This window comes from Zootoca vivipara, chromosome 14 (genome assembly GCF_965207765.1).
Source record: "Zootoca vivipara chromosome 14, rZooViv2.hap1.1, whole genome shotgun sequence".
NCBI lineage: Eukaryota > Metazoa > Chordata > Lepidosauria > Squamata > Lacertidae > Zootoca > Zootoca vivipara.
Genome location: NC_142597.1, coordinates 18,098,769 through 18,122,632, shown reverse-complemented (window position 1 = coordinate 18,122,632; position 23,864 = coordinate 18,098,769). Strand labels below are relative to the sequence as shown.

General features: G+C 43.5%; 1 protein-coding gene across 3 annotated transcripts in view; it reads right to left on the bottom strand.

The window, feature by feature from the left end:
• Positions 1-17,926, bottom strand: part of CADM1 (cell adhesion molecule 1) — a 282,345-nt gene extending 264,419 nt beyond the window's left edge. For all 3 annotated transcript variants that reach the window (XM_060268441.2, XM_060268442.2, XM_060268443.2), the window contains exon 1: positions 17,605-17,926. In XM_060268441.2, coding sequence (XP_060124424.1) covers positions 17,605-17,878 — 274 coding nt within the window. In that variant the 5' untranslated portion in view covers positions 17,879-17,926. The remainder of the gene's footprint in view (positions 1-17,604) is intronic.
• Positions 17,927-23,864: the final 5,938 nt, after the last annotated feature.

Below are 23,864 nucleotides of genomic sequence, written 5' to 3'. Positions count from 1 at the left end.
TCCTACCTAGTGGGTAGTTCCAATTACATCTCCTAATTAATGTACTGTATAAGATTTAGATCCAAGAAATTCAAATTTAAAATACTTGGGGCCCCGCCATATTAGGCAGCTTTGGGAAATCAAGACCTCTCAGATTTCATCTATAAACTAAAATTAAACAACCTACATCTAGTAGTGTAGCAAGGGGCAGGGGCGGGGTGCAGCGGGCAGGGGGCTGTAGGGCACCACAGGGGACTGTAGGATGGCACGGGAACCACTGAGTGTGGGCAGTTGGCAGCTACGGAATTGGGGAAGTCAGAATTGGGGGCATAGCAGCTTGACATAAATATAGGATTCGTTTGCCAGCAATGGCTTCTCCATTCATTCCAGTGGAGCAAGACCCACATCCTCAATTCCTTTGCACCATCAGGTCTGATTTCTCCACTCGAATAGTAAAGACAGTCCCCGTGAACATGCACTGATCCCTAAATTACCCTTACATGTCCTTAGCATCAATATAATATTTAAGACGAAGTCCATCAATAGCTGTGAAATAGTTAAAGCATTACATTATGACATTGGGGGGGGGGAGGTGGGGAGGGAAGAGAAGAGGAGAGAGTTAGCTTAGAAACACATGATGCTCAAGGCCAAAACAAATCTATTTCACCACGCCTCACAATATAGATGCAGGAAGCTGAGAAATGCTACAGCCAAGGCCATGACCTAAGAACTTATCCACAGGCTTGCAAATATCGCTCTGTATATTTGCACCTCACTTTGCTGGGAGCGGGGAAGTTGATGCTTTAATATCCATTGGCTACAAACAGTAAGAAATATGACCAACTTGTTACTAAACAGAAGCATCCAAGCCCATAACATCACCTATACAGAATGTGACACAACACATCTTATGCAGTAAAGAAAGGAGAACCTTGTCAGTGGTTGGAGTGGGTTGGAGGCTAACTGATATATTACAAGTTACAGGTAGGTAGCCATGTTGTTCTGGCATAGTCGAAACAAAATTAAAAAAATCCTTCCAGTAGCACAGGGGTTCCCAAACTAAGGCCCGGGGCCCAGATGCTGCCCAATTACCTTCTAAATCCAGCCCACGGCCTGTCTGGGAATCAGCATGTTTTTACATGAATAGAATGTGTCCTTTTATTTTAAATGCATCTCTGGGTTATTTGTGGGGCCTGCCTGGTGTTTTTACATGAATAGAATGTGTCCTTTTATTTAAAATGCATCTCTGGGTTATTTGTGGGGCCTGCCTGGTGTTTTTACATGAATAGAATGTGTCCTTTTATTTTAAATGCATCTCTGGGTTATTTGTGGGGCATAGGAATTCGTTCATATTTTTTTCAAAATATAGTCCGGCCCCCCACAAGGTCTGAGAGACAGTGGACCAGCCTCCTGCTGAAAAAGTTTGCTGACCCCTGCAGTAGCACCTTAGAGACTGTTTGTCTGAAGAAGATCATTGGTATCTTCTTCAGATGTTCTTCAGGTATCTGAATAAGTATGCATGCACACGAAAGCTCATACCAATGAAAAACTTAGTTGGTCTCTAAGGTGCTACTGATATATTACAGCAACGCACAATGTCCATCTCTGCAAAAATCACAATATGTTCCTTGAATAAGTTTTTAAAATATATAATTCTAAGAGTTTTAGCTAGTAATTTATTCACCTTAGAGACATATACAAAATTCACAGGAGGCTGCCTGAGGACAATTTGCTTTCTACACAAATTTTTAGCAAAAAAAAGCCCTGCAACATTTAACAGCGACTAACTTCAGAGATTAATAGCGCAAATATTTTAAAGCGCTCTCACACAGCAAGAGGGGCTGCATTGCAAGCTCATTTACAAGACAGAAATGCAACAACAAGCACTTTCTCATGCTTAATCCGATAACTCTGATGTATCTTTTGAGGCTGTCGACTCGAGCTCATATTTCTATTTTTGAACAGGGAGAAGCCGCCACTTCCAAGTTTTATTGGCTGTGAATTTCTTCCAGGCTTCTCCATATATGGGATAGTGTTAGAGGCCACCAACTGAAGGAGGTCACATCTTTATTATTACTGTTATTATTATTATTTAATCCCACGTAAGCATCTCATCTCCTTTGATAAGTACTGTATACTGAAATAAGCTGTTCCCAGTGCAGAGTCAGCCATTACAGCTTGTGGGGTTTGGGTCATTGGTGGCTTAAAGCACACTCAGTTTGAGTGCCCTGCTTCTTCCACATTTTTGAGTGAGATTCCTTCAACCTCTGCCTGCCTACAAGCCTTGAGCATTAAAGTTCTGATGCAACGCATCACCAGCACTGTATTTAAGCATTACTCTCGGTGCGCCATGGGTGAATGGGAATGGCATGCAGGAGAGGGAGAGGACTGTTAGAGGAGATATGGACTGCCCCTGCTCCGTAAACAGGATAGAAGCCAAGTAGGCTATATGGGGGCTTCCTCCTTCACATCCAGCATAGCATAGCAAAAGAGCTCTTTGTCCTTCCACTTCCAGGCCCCCAGTAGGCTAGGGATGTTTTTCCGGCAGGCTAGTAACTTTGGGGGTTTATTTACAAAGCTGCCAATCACCCTCCCAAAGAAATACATGGTTGCATATCCAAGCAAAGTCAGACAACTGAGAAACATGCAGAACAAAGCCATGAACTAGAGGGGAATGGAGACAGACAGAAAGCCCCTGGAGCCCTGTGTATGATTTTTCAATAAAAGGCAAAAGATGGTGAGCAAAGGCAACAGACTTCAACACCCATGATGGCAAAGAATATAATTAACACAAGGCTCCATTCCACAATTTTTTCCAACACTGTTAAATATAGCTTTACAGAGGCCCCTAGCCAAGATGGTATTAAACATCACTTGGAAGCAACACCCCTCCCAGCTGTTTAGCTCTCACATGCCACAGGTAGACTATACCTTAGATTTGAAATTCAGGAAGTGTGCAGTTAAGCAGCAGTGAAGAAAAATTACTGAGTGACCAAAACAAATTAAGGACGCTTCTCTTTCAATTCTAGCCCTGGAACACAACTATATTGCATGTTAATCAGATTCCATCACTTTTAAGGAACGGGCATGGTTAGTAGGTCTTAAACCAGTGGTGTCCAAACATTTTTCAAAGGGGCCAAAATTTGATGAAGTGAAGGGCCGTGAGGGCCAACCAAAGGGCCAACCAAAGTTGTTGACTTTTTTAGGATTGAAGTTGAGGTTTATTTAGGATTTTACCCCAGAAAATAAACTGCCACAGGGGCAGGATTAAACCAAAACCGACTTTGGACATGCCTGTCTTAAACCATGGGTGGGTAACCTGTAGCCCTCCAGATATTTCAGAACTACAGCTTTCATCATCCGTGACCAATCAGCATGCTGTCTGAGAATGATGAAAGCTACAGTCCAACACCAGAACTCCTCAACTGGAACTTTTCATTATTTCATCCAAACATAATAAGGTGCCAAAAAGTATGGTACAGTATTAATGAAGCCTCCTAATCATACCATCTTTAAACACAATTACTCCTGAATGTTCACATTTCTACTCGTTCCCTATGACTGCAAGTGCTTAATTATTGGCAGCCAGCACATGCTTTGAGAATGAGGTTTTTTAAAGCCCATATCCCAAAGAAATCAAATTCTTCACCACTAAGCACACTCTTGAAAACCAGATCAGTGTAGTATTTTAGGAACATACACATGGATCTAAAATAAGGAACAATCCTTGTCACATTATGCTAACATATACAGTTTTGCCTTGGAAGAAAGTGTATGATGCTTCACCCAACCACTACTAAGGAGAACAAAGGGTATCCTTGACTTAAGTACAAATTAGTCATCCTGTCTGTCTGCAATTAAAACACTGATGTACTGCGGGGAAAATAGCTGTGTGGACCAGGCTTCCTTAAGCTGGTGCCCTATGCATGTTGTTAGACTACAAACTCCATCATTCCTGCCCATTGACCAGTTGAGGAAAGCTGGTATAGATTTAAAAAAATGACAATATGCAATGTTATCACACACAAACCTGGTCACATTTTATCTCTGCAGGTGTACTGACCCTACCCCAGTGGTTTCAAAACTTTCATTACCCCAGGGCACACTTTCTCAGAATTCACTCTCACAAGCTTTAAAAAACAAGTCTTTTAAAGCATAAATAAGAACCACCCACGGCTTTGAAGGTGTGCACCTCATGGCTTTCTGCAAAATGCCCCACCTCTAGCAAGGGTAGGAATCAAAGACCAGGGGAACCAAGTAATGCCAAAATACAGAAAGTGGGCTTTTTTGTGCACAGAAGCTTTAGACACACAAAAATCTTTCTTGCAGATCTCTCATGGTACATCATTTGGAAAGTACGGCAGCCATGCCAGTTTTGGAGCATTGCATTGCCAGGGAGGAGGGGGGGGTGACACATCTGCCACGCAGGTAGAGACCCATTCCCTTCCCCAAGGAAAGCTAAGTGTGTGAGTCACTGAAGCAGATTTCAACACAAAAACAAGCTGAATCAGATGTGTTTGTTTGAAATACCCTACAATTGAGATGGCACTTAATTACCACAATGTGACCTGGAGTAGGTGGAGCAATCTCCCTTTTATTCTTGCTAATGACATATGAAAAGTAAGCTCAGACTGCTAGCAGAGGAGGAGCCAGCGACTTGCGCCAGATGCAGTTTGCTTAGCAGAAAACTCATGCTCTGTTTTAAAGGCACTGTCACAAGTCGCAGCAGTTTCTCGAGACGCATGCAATTGCAACATGGGGACAACGTGACAAACTATCTGAGAGGAATCAAAAGCCCAAGAGTGCCACTCCTTAAAGTGTAGTATAAAAACAGCTCTCATAAGGTGGGTTGTTGTGGGTTGTTGTTGTTGTTGTTGTTGTTGTTTGCAGGGGGCACTAATGCTTCAAATTAATTACAGAGCTTGTCTGTGTGACTAATGCTTCCAATGCCTCTTCCAGGTGAGGCCCGATAAGAAACCTGGAAGAAAGCCACACTTACAGTTCACATGTATTGTTGTAAATCTGTCAGAATCTAACCAAGCAAGAAGGACCAGGGCTGCAGCCAAACTCTTTATTAATACAGGGGCACAAACGAACAGAGCACTTCAGTTACCTAAACAGCCTTCCATGTCACCATACAAACTAACAACAAAACACCAACAGAGTACATTAAAGTGGCAGTATTGTGGTACGATGAAGGTGTCTGGCTTGGGGAAAAGAATTCAGTGTTAGAGAGAGTAGGCACATGACAGAGAGATGGATAGGTTTGGTGATTAGGAATTGCCTTCTGTTCACTTCAGACTGGGATCTACTGCTAAATCACTGAATGATCTGTGGTAGATTGAGCAAGGGTTTCTGACTTGAAACAAAAGTACTGCCCCCCCTTCTAAATTAAGCGGTTAGAATCCATTATCTGTATGTATTCAGATATGTATTTGTACTTGTATATAGGAAAATATGAGGACTTTGTGAATTCCAAAGTTACAGAGTCCACACCTCTCGGACTAATGTACAGATCAGAACTTAGGAATCAATTTCTCTAAATGCTGCAATTGAGTTCCCAGCAATTCAAATGCATCTAAATAACTACTGTACTTAAATATTTTGAAATTTATATTAATCCAGAAAAAGAACAAAATTACGGGGGCATGCATGGAAATGAAAGAGATGTCCATCTCTGTTTTAATGCACTGACCCTCCTAGTGCTCATAAATGCATCAAGCAATTTGGTCCTCCTGTCCCAAACTGCCAGCTTGCATGATCCTCCACTCACCCTGGTCACACTTTTGTACCTGGCTCTGGTTAATGGCTCTCAGGTTCCAGAAAAACGAAGTATAAAGGGTAAACAAAATATAAAGCCTAAAGTCTGCCCACACCTGAACTTGATTAGCTTCACTTGACTTAAGAGGGAATTAAGCTTGTGGGCAAACTTTGCAGTATTTTGGAAACAAAAATACTGGTGAAGGTGGCACGCAGAGACTTAAGAGTAAGCTTGCCTATTCCACCCCCACCCCCACCCCCACTGAGTAGATTTATGAACTGGGGGAGGGGGGGTGTTCAGACGGCCTAAATGTCAAGGAACTCTGATGAGTTATGAAAGGAGCAGAAGATGCACGTTAAGTTTTCAGCTTCTGATATTTTGCCCCTTCTGGTGTCCTATGCTAACTTCAGGTGGCAAGTCTAACAGGGGACCCATTTCTCTCACTACAACTTCCTATAAACCAAGATAATATAAAGCAATGTACAGCTCAAAGAACTGGACTGGAAATATGTTTCAAATTCAAGGCCTTTGGAGGTTGTTTTGGGGTTTTCTTGCAGCTCCATTAATGACTAAGGCAATCTTCACCAACCTGGTGCAATTCTCTGGACTACAATTCCCATGAGCCTCAGCCAGCAGAGCTGCACAGACTGGGGCTAAAAGAAGATGTAGTCCAGAAAATAGAATTGGCATATTTTTAAGAGCAAAAAAGAAGACACATTTGCCAACTTCTGCTTTTAAGTATGGATTGCTATGACTCTTATTTTACATATCCATTAAAAAGAGGACACATCCTGGAAAAAGAGGGCATATGGCAGCCCTAAAGAGCACCAGGTTGACAAAGGCTGGACTGTGCTGTACTAAACTACTGTATGTCAGTGTAATTTGAGTAACATTTTTATTTACTGGTATCAGCAGAATACTGACATCCAAGCATGTATCAGAACTACCAATACACCAGCTTGCAACCTGCTGAATCAATAGGACAGGCTTCTGTATTCTGTATTGTTGTTGTTCTGTATTCTGTATTGTATTGTTGTTGTTCCATACACTTCACTGGCCAATATATATTTAAAACTCAGCATTTTTCCTTATGGATATTTGAAGAAGCTTCATTCAACTCCACAAAACTTCCTAATATGCTGGGATATTACTGCAGCTTTTGTTTGACTTCTAGAGCCCATCATAAGTTTCTGAACAGATGGTAACAGTCACAAAATTAAGTAACATCCCCAAACAATGCACATACTAAAGTGCTAAACCACAGTATCAAAAGATTTACTTCATATCTGTTTATCTCCAATTATCTCAACTGGTGCATTAATTTTTGCTGTCCTTCCCCTTTTTTGAGAAATCTCCATCTTTCTAACATGAAACTGCCTTTAACCTCCTAGCTGATTTTTTGCCTGATGATTCCTACTGTGCAATTATATGCATATTTACTCAGAGGTAAGCCTCACCGAGTTCAATGGGACCCAAGTAAGTGTGTATAGCAGTTCAGCCTTAAACTCAAAAGCTTGCACTGCCTATCCAAAAGCCAGGAAACGGGGATTAAAACTGAACGGCCCTAACAAAAAATCATGTTAACCTACTTAAATTTTTATGTCTACTGCAAGTATCAGACTCCGAAACCAATGTAGGATAAAGCCTGTGTCCACTAAGAGATATTCGAAGGGTGTTTCCTCCTGCTCCTACATGAGATTATTCAGTGGCTGCCAATATGAGTGCCAAATGGTGGTTGTTTTTCCAGAGCTCCCTCTCATCTTTGGGATGTTAGATGTTGACAAGAAAGGAACAAAGCAGGAACAATTCAGTGTCAAGAAAGCTAATCACTACCTGAACCTTTCAAGTGACAACACAAATGTAGTTGAGCTATTTAAAGCAAAATTAAGTGCTTTGGGTAGCTTTGAAGTCTCCAACTTTCAAATAAAGAATTTCAGTATGTTCTTCCTCCATCCTCTGAGGAATCTTTGACCACAAAGAAATGTGACTGGCTAGTTCAACTGATTTTCCTGCTGCTTCCTGCTATATCATACACCCCTTTAAATCAAAGCCCTCCAAGCTCCCCTGCTTATCCAACATACTTCCTGCAAAAATAGCTTACTAATAATTCCACTATGTTCTATGAACAAGTAGTTAAGCAGAAGCCAGCTTTGTACCTTTTATACAAAAGATTTGCAAGTTGGTCTTCACAAATGATTGACAGAGAAGATAAACTCTCAACTTGACCAATCACCCAAGTGCATCACTTCGGGGAAACTGGAAATTGCACTTCATTAAGAGGCATGGGTAAGGGACACGGGTGACGCTGTGGTCTAAACCACAGAGCCTAGGTCAGCGGTTCGAATCCCCACGACGGGGTGAGCTCCCGTTGTTCAGTCCCTGCTCCTGCTAACCAAGCAGTTCGAAAGCACGTCAAAGTGCAAGTAAATAAATAGGTACCACTCCGGCGGGAAGGTAAACAGCATTTCCGTGCGCTGCTCTGGTTCGCCAGAAGCGGCTTAGTCATGCTGGCCACATGACATGGAAGCTGTACATCGGCTCCTTCGGCCAATAAAGTGAGATGAGTGCCACAACCCCAGAGTCGTCCGCGACTGGACCTGTCAGGGGTCCCTTTAGCTTTTTAAGAGGCATGGGTAAGGCATTTGAACCCAGCAGAACATGAGTTACTTATTGTGCTGTAGGAGGAAAAAATACAAATGAGAAAGTGCAATAGACAGCTGGGAAGCATCATCCAAGTGATATTCCAGAAGCCTGATTAAACTCCTAAACAAGAGTGAACTGCTGTGTACAGAATAGAAGGCAGAAGAAATACTCTGGGACAAACAAAAGGAACAGCCCTTACAGTGACCAACAACCTGTTTAACAGAGAACTAAAAGTTTAAGGGGGGAACAGAGGGAAGTTCACCCTCAACAACCACCATCCACATGCTTACTTACTGCTACCGTCAAAAGCATGTACAAAATCCTGGAAGTACCAGGAAACTTGAAGGCAAAACATTTAGACCCCATCAAACATTATTGCATAGAAAGACAAGCTGGACTTTGCATCTTATGACAGCAGCAAATACTGTATACAAAATGCACAGTTGATGAGCTCAGACCGGGCCTCAACTAGTTTTACAGTATAAAGCAGAATATAAGGTTTAAGGTAGGTAGCCGTGTTGGTCTGACATAGTCGAAACAAAAAATAAAATAAAAATCCTTCCAGTAGCACCTTAGAGACCAACTAAGTTTGTCATAAGTATGAACTTTCGTGTGCATGCACACTTCTTCAGATAAAACAGAAGGTTTAAAGCAGAATAAAAAATCATCTGTTGAGCTAAACTGCCAATTTTAAGATATATTGTAATCTGCTTTATAAAAAGTACCCAAGCTTCTGCATTGACTCTTGCCAAAGCTTTAAGAAACTACAACAGTTTCTACAGTTGTCTATGCTGTGTCCCAACTACACAAACAATAGACCAGGACCTTGGTCTCTTAAGATATGCTGCATCAGAATCCAAGTACACAGAGATGGACATACATCAACACTCCATCACAGACCATGGAGGTTGTAACTGCTTTGTACAGTCCACTTATGCCTACATATTTCAGATGAAGCATTTGGAAATTTCCAATCTCAGTCCTCAGCCACGACCACCCACAGCTCTGCTAAACATGGCATGGGCCTATAACCAACTGCATAATCACTAGCAACTATCAGGAGAAATTAAAATTAAATGTTCCTTCAAGTTCTGCAAAGAAGGAATGGAAAACTTGCGGCCCTCCAGGTGTTGTTAGGCCTACAACTCCCTGGACATGCTGAGTAAGCTAAGGGGATCTGTAATCCAACACCCAGAGAACAGGTTCCCTATTCCTGCTCTAAAGAAACTAGGAACTATGACTCCAGCCAATTGTGAAGCACAGTGCTAAAGTTACCGGAACCACACCTAAATACAACATGCAACTTCTTAGACTGAAGGGTACTAGACAAAGGCAAGTTTCACTGGCTATTTTGTACCAAAGTGCTGTCTCCAGGATTCACCAAAAAGACTTAAAAGATTCAACAATTAATGTACTCAATCTATGTACCTCTAACAGCCATGACAAATGTGGTCCAGTGGTTTGCGTGTCAGTAGAAGACTTGGTAGATCACAGTACTGTACAAACCCATGAAGTTCACTGAGTGATCTTTGGCTATTCACTATCCCTCAGCCTAACCTACTTCACAGGGTTGTTGTGAGAATAAAATTGAGGGAGGAGAACCATGTATGCTGCCTTGAGCACCTTACAGGAAAGGTGTGATATAAAAATAGTATAAATAAATAAATGAAAACGTATATACAGTACCCGAAACCAACCCAACTGAAATAGATACACTGATTTACAAAGCTTTCAGAATACACTCATATTCCAAGCATCAAGGAGTGGAAGAAAAACGGTCTGTGCTGTAAGACACTCCACTGTATTCCAGACGTGAATACCAGAGTGCTCCAACCTATTTTGCTCAAAATGCAAGATGTAGCCAAAGAAATGTAAAGGCACTTTAGAGAGGTAAAATTATTGTGTTTCTACAGACGAGTCAGCCCAAACCCCATCAACAAAGTGCACATAGTATATGCATAACACTGAGGAAATTACTAGGTAAGTCATTTCTGATGCACACAAACAGGATGGTAATAGCATTTAAATAGGCAGTCTTTGATGTGGAATGAAACAGCACGCCTGATCCAAGGCAAAATACATTTTATTAACTCTGACCGGATGCACACATTGGGTTAGAGGCTGACCCAGTCTCTCACACAGCACTGTCATTTAGTAACAGGGCAGAGACCATGTCTACAGACTGCTGCCCCAGCAGAACATATCATCGAACCAGCCCTGCCCAGAGGGAACAAGGGCAAGACTCCATTCACTCCTGAAGCAACAAAAAAAGATGTTTGAAACAAAAGCACTTTAATGTTTACACAACCAAGCAGCAAAGAGCAAAGGCAACAAAGAAAGCCTCAAAGCAATGAACCAACGCCAACCCAATACTAAATGTAAAGCAGTTTCCGAGTGCCATCCTATTACAATTGGTACACTATTAAATGACCAATTTGGAGTATCCGGACATCAGCAATCCCTAGGGATGGCTGTTAATTATATGAAAATACATTTCTGCACCACACATCACACAAACTGCACCCACTGATGGTAAAGAAACAGGAGAAGACAACTAAACTTGTATGTTGTTATCTCCCCTACCCATAGCTGTCAACTTTCCCCTTTTTTAAAAGAGAAATTCCCTTATTCTGAATAGGATTCCTCACGAGAAAAGGGAAAAGTTGACAGCTATGCCCTTACCACGCTTCCATGACGAAAACGGGATAGGGGAACTATCCTCTAAATGCTGACACAATTAACATGTTACTTTTGTGGTCCTGCCTTGTTCAGAGAGAGGTGGAAGAGTGAGTCAGAAATTAAAGCCATAAAATTAATAACTTTTGTCATCAAGTCTAACCAAAGGTAACAAGCTTGGCCAGGGAAGTGAGCTGTCCATAGCTTTTGGCAAACACCCAAAGATTTTGGGAAATATAAAACTTACCTGAACACAATAACATAGTGAGGTGCTAATATGGTGCTTTTAGGTCTCAATGGACCTCAACAGCAAGGGCAGATACAAAAAAAAGTTAATTATGCACCTCTCAATGATAAAAAAAGTAGCTACCACAAAAAGGTGAAAAACTGAGTTTAATTATGTCATCTGCAGAAGTTTAGTTACTGATTACATACCATCCATCCAAAATACATGGCCCTAAAAGCATCCTCTCCCAGGGCCACAATCACTGCTACTAGCACACTGTAAAGGACATTTTTTTGTAACATCGTAAAGGTAAAGGTAAAGGGACACCTGACCATACCAAAATCCTGTTGTGTAGGCAAGATCTTTCTGCATCACACCCTAAAAAGTTTTATCCTTTCTAAAGTGCTATGTTGGATTACCATGCACTGTTAAACGGCAGCTGTGTTCCACCCCAGTAGTGACTGCTTTTCGATACCACTTGGAATATTTCCTTTTTCAGCCTCATAGAAGCATTGTGAAGTTTAATTAACTGTAAAGCACAGCGATCTTCAGATGAAAGGTGCTATAGAAATGCATATATTAAAGTTACCAGCTTATTTTAAACCAAGTCTTAACATTACCTATCCCCATTACAATTACCCATGCTTGAATCGTTTTTTGTGCTGCAATTACTACATGCTCCAGAGCACACTCCTGATTATCGTACTATTTCAGGAGCTTATCGGAAAAGCTCTCTCCTTTACACAACTTCTGTAGAATTAACTTATGCAGCAGTGACTTCAGGACCAGGTTAACCAAATGGGAAGGAGGCCAATGAAAACCATCTGACCATGGGAACCCAGGAGATTTGTATGTTCCACCAGCATAAAAATTCCTTCTATGCTAGGAGCCATCAAGAACACAAAAACTATCAACCTCTGAAAAGAGCTTGCAAAAGTCTCCATTGAAAACAGCCACTTGCTTTGAAGCCTTCACAAATGATAGGTCAAGACCCACTGCTGAATTGTAGTATCCTTGCAGTACCCAGAGAAAACAGGGCTTAAATATGTAAGGCTGCTTCCTGGTCAGGAAGATGAGTACTGTACAAGAGCTGAATCTCAAAGACAATTCCATTCACAGGTCTTGTTAACAGAATGTTTAATCAGCATTAGAAATAAGAGACTGTAGGCAAAAAGGCAAGTGCTTGACAAAGACAAGCAACAAATGCTTTGCCAGAGATCATTTCTAGAACAGTCACTTTCAACTCTGATTGCCAATTTTTTTTTCTAGACAAATGGCTTCTAGGCTGAGACTGGTGAATTTTCAGTTCTGCAACAGTTGATTCTTTGTGGTGCTCTCCATATAATAAATACCCAATGCAAGAGCAAGTCACATTTCTTCTATGGCACTGTTTGGATACTTTTTATCTTGCTGAGGGTTCCATTAGCAGGCATGTCCAACAGGTAGATCTTGATCTACCGGTAGATCGCGGGGGTGTCCCACGTAGATCACGGCATGAAGTTTAATGATCCCCTTTGGCCAAACCTCCCCTAAAAAGGCTCAGCAACTCCTGGCAATGACAATGGGTAGATCACAGCCAGTCTTTTTATATTGTGAGTAGATCACAGTCTCTTGGGAGTTGGATATGCCTGCATTAGAGAAAACACTTTAATTTACGGAAACAGGCTAACTTTAAAAAAGAAAAAGAAAACAGAAAACAGAAAGAACTCTGCTTTGTATAACCTTCAAACATAATTTACTTCGTCCAAATTGTGACCTGTATTGGAACCTGCCATCATTTAAGAGAGTTGCCATATTATTATATTCACTGCGAATTTTGCCCATGTTCTTATTTTACTGGCAGAATGAAGCATTAAGCGTTTGCGAGAAAAATTGTGCATTCATGCCCACATGACAAAAAGCAACTTTATTTGAAGGTGGCTATTGCTTAGTGGTCCAGTTCTCTAGAACAAATGACTTGAATTGGTTTTGCTATGCTATCTAAAACCAAGAGGTGTGAGAGTGGGAACACGAACAGCGCAATCCCATAAAACCAGGGGCCGTTTTATAGTTTCACTCTTGAACACGAGAATCACCAGCTGGTGGAAGGGGGGGGAGAAAATCCTTTAAAACTGAAGACACCAAGATAATTACATAAACTGCCTCAGAGTCTGAGCATATTGAATGTCTGGCACTGAAAGCTGACAGGCATCATGCTAAAGTGACATCTCTGTTTCACCATCTTATGATCAAAAGATCAGCCACCACCAAGGACATGTCTCTCTACGCTCCGCTCTTCAGTCAGCTACCCAAAACAATTCCAGCACCAGAACTGCCTTCTAGAACACTGTCGGTTTTTGAAAAAGCAAGTGTCACCTTTGTTGCAGTCAGCATTCAGCATCAGGACGATCGCATCACTCTGGAAGGCATTATGTTCCAATGGAAGGTTTGCAGAGCCAGCATAATGAACAGAAAGTGACAACAGTTTTTTCTCTCTTCCTCCTTCCCCAACCCCTTTCCAAGGGGGCTATTCTGCAGAACTTGATAAAGCATGTACAACATACATATGAATACAGCTCTTTGTTCCAGAGAGCTGCCTGCGCTTTTATTCCCCACCGTTCTCGTATTAGTTAAATTCAATGGATCACTCAATGGCTCTGTTGTTAGTCCAAAATGTCCTGGGCAAATAATGCTAGATGCTCTTGTCACACAAGTCAGTAAATGAGGCCTTGTACATCTCCAGTGACACACTGTAAATATAAAGTGGCGTTAATGAGGGATATTTTATCAATGCAATCTGACACAAGAGAAGTGTCCCCCCCCTGCTGCCACCCAGTTCAAGAATGGGGATGTGAGGGAGAAAGGATGCAACAATGAGATGGCCGTTACTTTGCAGAGCACCCAGAAATCTGAGACAAGTCACTACTAAGTACTTGTGCCTCAGGGCTACTTCTTCACTCAAATTCACTCACCTATTACTGTATTCAAAGAAAATCCATGTTAACCAACTTTCACTGAATTCTAAAGAAAATGATCGACTGTGCAAAAAGTATTTGGTATGAACAAAGAACCAACAGCTAACATCAAAGGGGCTTCCATTAACCATTAGTAGCAAAACAATATAGGAAGTTTTGCCCCCAAACCAACAGGTTCTCAACAAGGAAGTTCTAACCGAAGCCTTGTCTGCAATTTGCAGAAAAAGATGCATCAATTCAGACAATGAGTGCATCACTTGTGCTTCAATAAAACAGCCTTTTGCTACTTGGGCGTGCATTTAAAACTGGGTGCATGCCAAAATGAAGAAAAGGATGCCACAAGCACACCAACCAGTGCTGCTTAGTTCAAAATCTTGCTTTAAAAAAAACGAGTGTTAGGCTGTAAGATATGTAAGAGAAAGAAGCTGCTTCCATGGTAACAGGCAACAGAATTTTCATGTAGCTCTGACATGGACCGTAAAGCACACAACCCCTCCTTTGCGAAGTAAACAGGTCCTCTTTTAAGAAGGTAAACTCTTGTGTTCATTTAAAAAAAACCTTAAGACCTGCTGCTACTTAGAATGACTCCTCAACAAGGCTATTTTGCTACCAGTTAAGTGGCCGTGTGCATTCCTGTTTTCTGGCTGCAAAACATATAATTCACATACCACCTTCTGGTTTTCCTTCCCCACCCACACTACTTGCCCACTCTCACCTTGGTTATACATCACAAACAGACCCTCACATATCTGCTATTTTCAAGGCAGAGGTTCTGTCAAAATAAATGTGCTCTTTCAGCACATACGGTCACCAGAACTTTGATATATCCAAGACAGAAACCAACAGATTAGGAGCTGCCGAACCAGTCTACCACCTTCACTCATAAATTTAGAATTTTACAATTCACACCACAGGAAAAATGAGGTTGAAAGGAATTCCCATTTATTAATTCAGTCCACCCTCAGTGTATAGAACAAATTGGATCATGTAATACATTTTACTTTTAAAACAAAAGCTCTTCATTGAATATGGGTATATCACAAGAGCTTAGCCCACCCCAATACAATTTATTCAACTCCACATTATATTTATATTAAAATGTATTGAGAGAGGAATGAAAAACAAGAAAAGCCAATAATCAGTTGAGAGATAAAAGCATTTCTGAGCGCACATCCCAGCTGAAGGTTCAAGCTCTGACCGGGATTCATTTGCTGCAAAGCTGGGAGGGGGGAGGTTGTTCCTCTCCTACCCCACCCCACTTCCCCCCACCCTTCACTTGTTGCTGTTCTTGTCACTCCACTAGTTCCCGGAGGCAAGCTGCAACGTCAAGCTGCTCTCTCTATGCCCCACAATTCTTTCCACAGGAGGAAAGGGAAAGGAGTAGGTAAAGAGAAATCAGCAAACAGCATTATCTGAACCAAAGCAAAGAACGATCTGACAGCGAAGTGATTCCTCTCTCCTCTTTGTTATTGAAAGCAAATACTGCCCTCTTCTTTTCCAACCGTGCCAAGACTGACTCTGCTATGGAACAGAAAATGTTTGCAATAGGGACATAGGAAACAGGGAGATCTTGTGTAGGTTTTTTTTTTTTTTAAATTTCAGCATTTGCCAAAGCACAACACACGGGAGCCACTGCAGAGACAGTGCGCGCACACTACCCTTTCCTCCACCAACACCACCCTCAAGCCAAGCCCCTCAAATCCTTTCCTCTCTGCAAGATATGGACTGGCAGGAGGTTTGGAGAAGCCTGCGGGAGAACCTCAGGAGGCGGGCAGTTGCTGAATCCAAACACAGCCATGGATCAACTACTGAAGATTCAACACGCACAAATCACTACACAAAGCAAATCCAAGCACGGGTGCACTTACACACACACATGCACGCAGGCAGGGGGGTGCACATGCAAGAGGAGTCCCCTCCTTTGCTGCAGCCCCCTTTTTGCGGTAACTCCCTCATATCTCAGTGGGGAACGGCAGTTAGAGAAAAGGTTTTCACATGCAAACCAAGGAGAAAGAGACAGAGAGGGAGACAGGCAGGAACAACAGACATGAAAGCAAAATGAAAGGACACTACAACTTCAGGTTGAAAGGCAAGGGGAGAACTGTAGTTGGCTCCATCTAAGGGGCCATGGGGAGTTGGTGTGGGGCTCATGGACACTTTAGTGACAAAGGCAAAAGCAAAAAAGAGGAATTCTCCACTGAGTTGATAGAAAGGGAGACGATCGATGTGAGGGAACCTTAACGGAATACGCAAAAGGAAGAGAGAAGTGATAGCAAGAGCTGTGTCTGAACGAAGGAGCAAAAAAGTAGAAACTAGCACAAGAAAAGGAATCGGGGTGTGGGAGCAGAGAGAGAAAAAGAAGGGATGGAAAGAAAGCACAAATCACATTGGGCAGGGAGGTAAATGGACAGATTCACGGGGGGGGGGCAGGCTTGGAAAAGGCTTTTGGCTAGACTCCAAGGGCTGTCAATGAAAGGGGGAATGAGAGAAGAGACAGGAACGTTTCAGCTGATATTGCAGCTACAAAATATGGGGGGGGGGGTTGAATGAAAGAACAATGCTCAAGAATGTGAAGGGTAGATTTATATTGTAGCAGAGCAGAAAGAAGAGGCAGAGAGAAGAACTGATTCAAGCTCCAGATCCGACATGCGAGGAGAGGGGGGGAGGGGGACAAGCAAAGTCAATACTCGTGTGTCTCTGTGTGTGTGTGTAGCAAAGGGGGGCAGAGAGAAAAAGGATGCAATGAGGATGGGGGGAGAGAGAAAAGGAGGACCAGTTTTACGAGGGAAACACGGGGGGGGGGGTGGAGTGAGGAGACAACCGAAAATCCTAAAAGGAATTTGGGGGAAGGAGGGTGGTGGTGGAGAGAATTGCAGTGCACGGAGAGGGGGGGGAGAACAATAGTCCATGGCCGAAGAAGACACGGAAAGAAAGAGAGAGAAGCATGGGGAAAGTGGAAGTAGGGGGAGAGAGAGGGAAAAAAATAAAAGAGAAAAGCCACAAGCAGGTTTGGATTGCAGCAGGAGAGCAATGAAGGAGCCGAATGAAACGGAGGTATGCGTGTGTAGGAGACAGCCTTCAATGACTGGGAGTTGTGTGTCTGTGTGTGAGTGAAAAGAGGATAGAAAAGCGAGTCAGCCTTTCCAGCAGGGAAACTGAGGAAGGGGAAAGAAAGAGGGAGGGGAGCACTCGACCACCCTCCTACCCCTCTTTCCTGGGGGGGGGAGACGAGCCCCCACCCCTTACACACCCGGCTGAGGGAGGGGGCGCCCCTCTCCCTGCGAGGGCGGGAAGCGCCCCAGGCGAAAGTGTGCGGGAGCGAGGAGGTGCCGTCCGTCTGCCGGTTCGCCCTCCTGCGTGCCTACCTGTGGGGAGCAGCGAGGCGGCGGCGGCAGCGGCCAGGAGGAGGAGGACGAGGGAGGGCGAGGGCGGCGTGAGGGCCCCGCAGGGCGGCGAGGCGGCGGGGGGCGAAGGCGAGCCGAGGGGCGGCGAGGAGGAGGAGGAGGAAGGCGCGGAGGGGCCGAGGCCGGGCTGGTAGCAATGATGCTGCTGCTGGTGGTGCTGCTGCTGCTGCTGTTGCTGCCGCCGCCTCTCCCGCTCTTCCTGAGTCCGAGTCCGGCTCCGGCTCCGGCTCGCCATCTTCGGGCACCTGCTCGGCTCTGGCAGCGCCCCCCGGAACAGCAGCGCGAGCGAGCCGGCCGCGTAATGAGATGCGGCGACGTCAGCGCGGGCGGGCGGGGCGTGGGGCGGAGCCAACGGCACTCTGGAGGCGGCGGAGGCGCGGAGAGCGGGCCCAGCCAGCCCCGGCCGCCTCGTGCCTCGCCGGCCAATGGGAAGGCGGGCAGGAGGGGAGTGTTGCAAAGAGGGGGCGTGGTCTGCATAGTAATAACGCGTCTCTCGTAGACATACACACAGCTCTGCGCTCATTCCCTTTCGCCAGCAGCTCCGCCGCCTGCGTGGTCTTCTTTGACAGCAGGTTCCAGGGAAATGCAACAAGATCTCACTGAAATCCTCTGATATCTCATGCACTTTGTGAGATCTTGCAAGATTTCAGAAAGCTCTCACGAGAAGGGTTATAAGAACAAACGAACAAAACTTTTATCTGATCCAGGCCACAAGTGATAGAGAATTTACCTTATAAATTATTACGGTAGATAATTGCAAAACGTACCATGCAGAAGAAAGATCAAACCACCATTTAAAGAAAGGAAGGAAATATGAAGCAGACGCAAGAAATGTGTAGGGAAGGAAACAAGAAGCTTGTAAAGCAATCCCCAAGGCCAAGCAAACACAGCTTCTCCCTTTCTGTTGCCAAACTCCATAATCCAGGATGGGCTTGTATGGCGCACTTTTACTTCATAGAATTTCTGTTGGCCACAAGCATTGCCTGAAACACAGTAGAACTGCATGCTCAGTATATATTAACACAGAACACTCAGCTTCTTAGCTGTGGTCCTGATTAGGCACTCTTGCCAAAGAATTTTCCTGCAGCATCAAGCCAATGCCACTTCTGGTCTAGTATTCTGTTGCCTCCCTCACTGGCCAGCTTTTTCAGAGCCCCCAATTGGTGTAGGGGGGGGGAGGAAGTTCAAGAGCTCATCATGGCAACCCCAATCACCACACTTCCAAGGTGAATCTACAGCTTTGCCTCCAAGGTGAACCCAAGCAGTCAGGCAGCTGTGTGCAATCTTGTGACTAAGCATCATATTTTAAACACCTAGCGTCAAGCAGAAACCACACCAAAGAAAAAGAAAGCCTCTACTGGATTATCCCTCCTCATTCTCTGACTTCCTCTAGATTAATCTGTCACAAACAAACTGCATTCAGTTGCCAGTCATTTATGCTGGCACCTAGGCAATGACATCATCACACACACTCTTCTGCATTCCCTGTCAACTATACCACTGGCAGCTCACAAGGAGACTACGATGGTGACAACTGTTGCCTGATGTTTGGCCCCTGTACCTGCTGATCAGAAGAACCACTTCCATTGATAAACTTTCCCAGCTTGCATTTGTCTAAAGCAACACACCTGAATTCTCTGTAATAAGAGCCATCCTATGCAAGTCTGCTTTGCAGTAAAGGTAAAGGGATCCCTGCCCATTAGGTGCAGTTGTGACCGACTCTCATCTCGTGTTATTGGCCGAGGGAGCTGGAGTACAGCTTCCAGGTCAAGTTGCCAGCATGACTAAGCCGCTTCTGGCGAACCAGAGCAGCACACGGAAACACCATTTACCTTCCCACCAGAGCGGTACCTATTTATCTACTTGTAATTTGACGTGCTTTCAAACTGCTAGGTTGGCAGGAGCTGGAACCGAGCAATGGGAGCTCACCCCGTCACAGGGATTCGAACCGCCGACCTTCTGATCGGCAAGCTCTAGGCTCACTTACTCTCAGGTCAGTGTGTCTCAGCACTGCAATACCTCAAGTTCCAGGTTGGTGGCACAGTAGGTCAGTGCATCTGGCTGTTAACCAGAAGGTTGGTGGTTTGAGCCCACCCAGGGACAGTTATGGGCAAGATACAGTTCTATGATTCTATGGATCCCAAGATCATCAACTGAAGCCCTTTTTCATGAGCCTCCTCCATGAGAGGTCCGGAGGGTGGCAACATGAGAACAGACCTTTTCTGCAGTAGCTCCCCGTTTATGAAACGTTCTCAAGGAGGTTCAGCTGGCGTCTTAATTATACACCTTTAGGCGCCAGGCAAAAATGTTCCTCTTCAACCAGGCCTTTGGCTGATTAACATACAATAACCCTTTTAAATGTATTTATGGGAGGGGGCTTATTGTTTTGTTTTTGTTTTGAGACTTTATCTTGTATTATTATGTTGTGAGCTGCCCTGAAATCTACAAATGTAGAACAGTATACAAATTTTAATAACAGCAACAACAACAGTAGTAGTACAACAACAGTAGTAGTAGTAATAATAATAATGCAGACAAAGGACATATCTAGGGAGTTTCTACTTTCAAATGGGATCCACAAATTCAGGTTGAATAATTGGGAGGTTTTACGCAACAAACCCACTTCCCCCAAAGACCAACTTTTTGTGTTAAGGAAAGTGCCGGAGAAATGCACAGGAAAGTATGGGATTACACATGTTTTGATACAACATCATCTAACCTCCCTGCAAACAAATCAGGATGCAGGCTCAATAAACAGATCATCTGGAAATGCCCTTGGTGAAAGAATAGAGCCAAGTCCAGAGAAACCTGCTACTGTGGGAGCATCCCACCTTTTAAGTGAGGCAAAGAAAAAGCAATGGAAAATAACCAGTTCTCTGCTTTGCTTTCAAAAAAGGAAAAACAAAAACAAAAAACCACCCAGTAACCAGAAGGCAGAAGATGGTTCACCTGGAAGCTGGCCAGTGGCCTATCAGTGGGCTGTTCTCTTACCGCTCTCCCCGCTCCTGTTGCAGAATACCAAGTCACAACAAGCCTCTAGCTGGGAAAACAGGCATGCTTCCATAGGACAGCTTGTGACTGATTTTGATTAATTAAGTGGCAATGTGTGCCAAAGAGACTACACCTGGAAATTTGTCCCATTGGGTTTTATATAGAGAACCTATGTTGTTAATTTTCAAAACATCATCACTTTGGTTCAAGATTCACTTCCACATGTGCAGCACTACCTGGGCAGAATACTTTATTTTGAATCAATAAAGCTGTTTGGGGGATGTTGTTGTTTTGAAAAATGTATCTGAGTATACTGTTTCTTGTAGCATGCTGTGAGCCCTCTGTGATCTTTAATACAGAGTGGTATGCAACTGAAATGAAATAATTAAATCCAAAAAGCCTTCATATACCTAGGTCCTGGTCATATTCTTCTTATAATTATTTACATTATTATCTCTTCCTACTACCATGGAGCTCTGGGCAGCAGCGTTCAAATTACTTACACACACACACACACACACACACCACTTATATCTGCAAGGTAGGCTAGAGGGAGAGAGAGAGAGATTGGCCTGAAGTCTATGTGGGAGGAAAAATATTAATCCCTGTGACCCATGTATGTGGGGTAAATAACGAAAATATTGGTTGGGTGCCTCGATTCAAAACGTGGGGCTAAGCTTGCCCTCCAGCTGGAGAGAGCCTCCAAGTAGTAGAGTTTAAAGTCAAACAGCAGTATAGTGTTTGGAATATAGGTTATTAGACCTTTTTATCCTGTTTAGTTGAATACAGTGCTTTTCTCTTTCTACTCCTCTTGCAATGAACAGACCACATAAGTAAATTTAAAATGCTTTACTTACAAGACATTCCAGAGGTCAAATTCATGGATGTATCCAAGCAGCAGCAAGGAGAACATAGGCAGAATACTTTTGGGTGAAAAATACAGAAAGAGAGTTTCAAACACATGCTCTAAGCTTGGAGCTTGCTGAAGGACATCTTCCTTGGTCAGTTACATGATACAGAGAGAGAGAGAGAGAAGGAAGAGAAGGCTTCACTTCCTCCCTCATCATAAAAAGGGGTGTGGCCTAGCTGAGTCTAGGAATCTAATTCTGTGGTCTTAATCCCTTCATGCACTAACTAGCACTCATGCATATTTACATTTGACTGCAATTTCTCAGGGTTGTCTTACGAGCTTCATGGCTGGAAATGGAACTCAAGAGAAGTTCTTTGAACCTCTCTTCAGAGCAGAATGGAGGGTGGGTGTACATACAATCCTGGCATACAATGAAATGTAGGCACATTTTAGATGTCGTGTTAGGTATAGGAAAGGCAGAGTCAGTACAAACAGGGACTGAAGAGGAAAAAGAAAACGTCTTTTGTGCATTGTGGACTTTTGAGGATATTTACCAAGACCGTTCATTGGCACCATAGGAGGTGCTGGTGGGCACTTTGCCTCCCACGGGTGCCACGTTGCCAACCCCTGATCTAACTGATTCTGTGCAGGATTGCTTCCCCCCACTGAGTTTAGCAGGACTATGGAAAAGTGAACAAGATCAAGTTTGCAGCCATAAGGCATCTATTTTCATGTCTCAATGATTTGTCTGATCCTATCTACAGTAAAAAAAAGGACTTTATACACTGGGAATAAATAAAATCAACACCAGCTGTCCAGCCATTTCATAGTGCCTCCTCCCAGGGGAAGGTTCCAGAACACAGTCCTGTATACATTCATTCATTCATTCATTCATTCATTCATTCATTCATTCATTCATTCTAAAACATCTCTGTCCTCCCTTTCATTGGTACTGCAATGACATTTATCATAAAAACAGCACATTAAAACACGACAAAACACAGAAATTCACACTCAAACTAGCCAGTTCTGCTATGTCTGGCATTCATAGCCTGCAAATGCCTGGGTGAATTTTTAAAAAGTCTTTAGCATACAGTGAAAACATAAGAAAGCCAGTGCTTGCCTTATTTCAGAAGGGAGATGATTCCACAAAGTGGGTGCCACGACAGAATCTCATCCAAAAATCTCAACATATGAGCAGGTCTCCATAGGAGAAAGTCTCCAGGTCTCCAGTTGTCTGGGGCTTTATCAGTCAGTTTTCCAGCATTCAAGTCCAATCTGGTGCACAGATTGCTCAAAAATAAGTCCCAGTAAGTTAAAGGGTGAACTCCCCTTTACACCCAAGCAGATAGGATTGCAGCCTCTGAGTAATGCATCAGCAGAGTACCTCTCTCAGTTTAAGTCACTTACTGCATTGCAAAACTGGGAAGAATCCTTGAGTTGTATTCTGGAAGGCATGGGTAGGCAAACTAAGGCTCAGGGGCCGGATCTGGCCCAATCGCCTTCTAAATCCAGCCCGCAGATGGTCCAGGTATTAGCGTGTTTTTACATGAGTAGAATGTGTCCTTTTATTTAAAATTCGTCTCTGGGTTATTTGTGGGGCATAGGAATTCGTTCATTTTAATGTATTTTGATGTGTGTTGGAAGCCGCCCAGAGTGGCGGGGGAGACCTGGTCAGATGGGCGGGATATAAATAATAAATTATTATTATTATTATTATTATTATTATTATTATTATTATTATTATTCCCCCCAAAAAATATAGTCCAGCCCCACACAAGGTCTGAGGGACAGTGGAGCAGCCCCTGCTGAAAAAGTTTGCTGACCCCTGCTCTAAGGCAATTGCCTCTGGATCAATATGCAGTTCAGCATTTGCACAGGCCTACTTTGCAGGGCCCTTGTGAGCAGAGTGAAGATTTTGCAACTTCTAACAGCGTTCAGATAAGTAAAAGTTGTAGTAATAAGTTTACTCACCATGTCATATTCCCATCCCTTTGATAAGTACGGCCCCAGTAGGGGGCCTTAATGTAATCTGCAAGCCCCAGCTCTTGGTGTCCCCCAATTTTATTCAAATCAACACATACATGCAAACATAAACACACACACACACACATATACTGTAGCCCTCTACAAACAGGGCAATGAAGAAGAGTGGCACAAAAGAACCCTAAACCTCTCCTCATGCCCCTAGAATCCAAGTCGCAAAGTTTAGGACCTTAGCATCATGAAACTAGCCAGGGCAAACGGTCTATGGCCATGTTAGCACCGAGTATGCTCTTGCACATTATCTCCATCAGGATTGTGCAGGAGAATTTCCCAGCCAAGTGTGTCTGAATGAAAGTGCAGCCCCCACCCCCACCCCACTCCAGTTTCTGAGCCT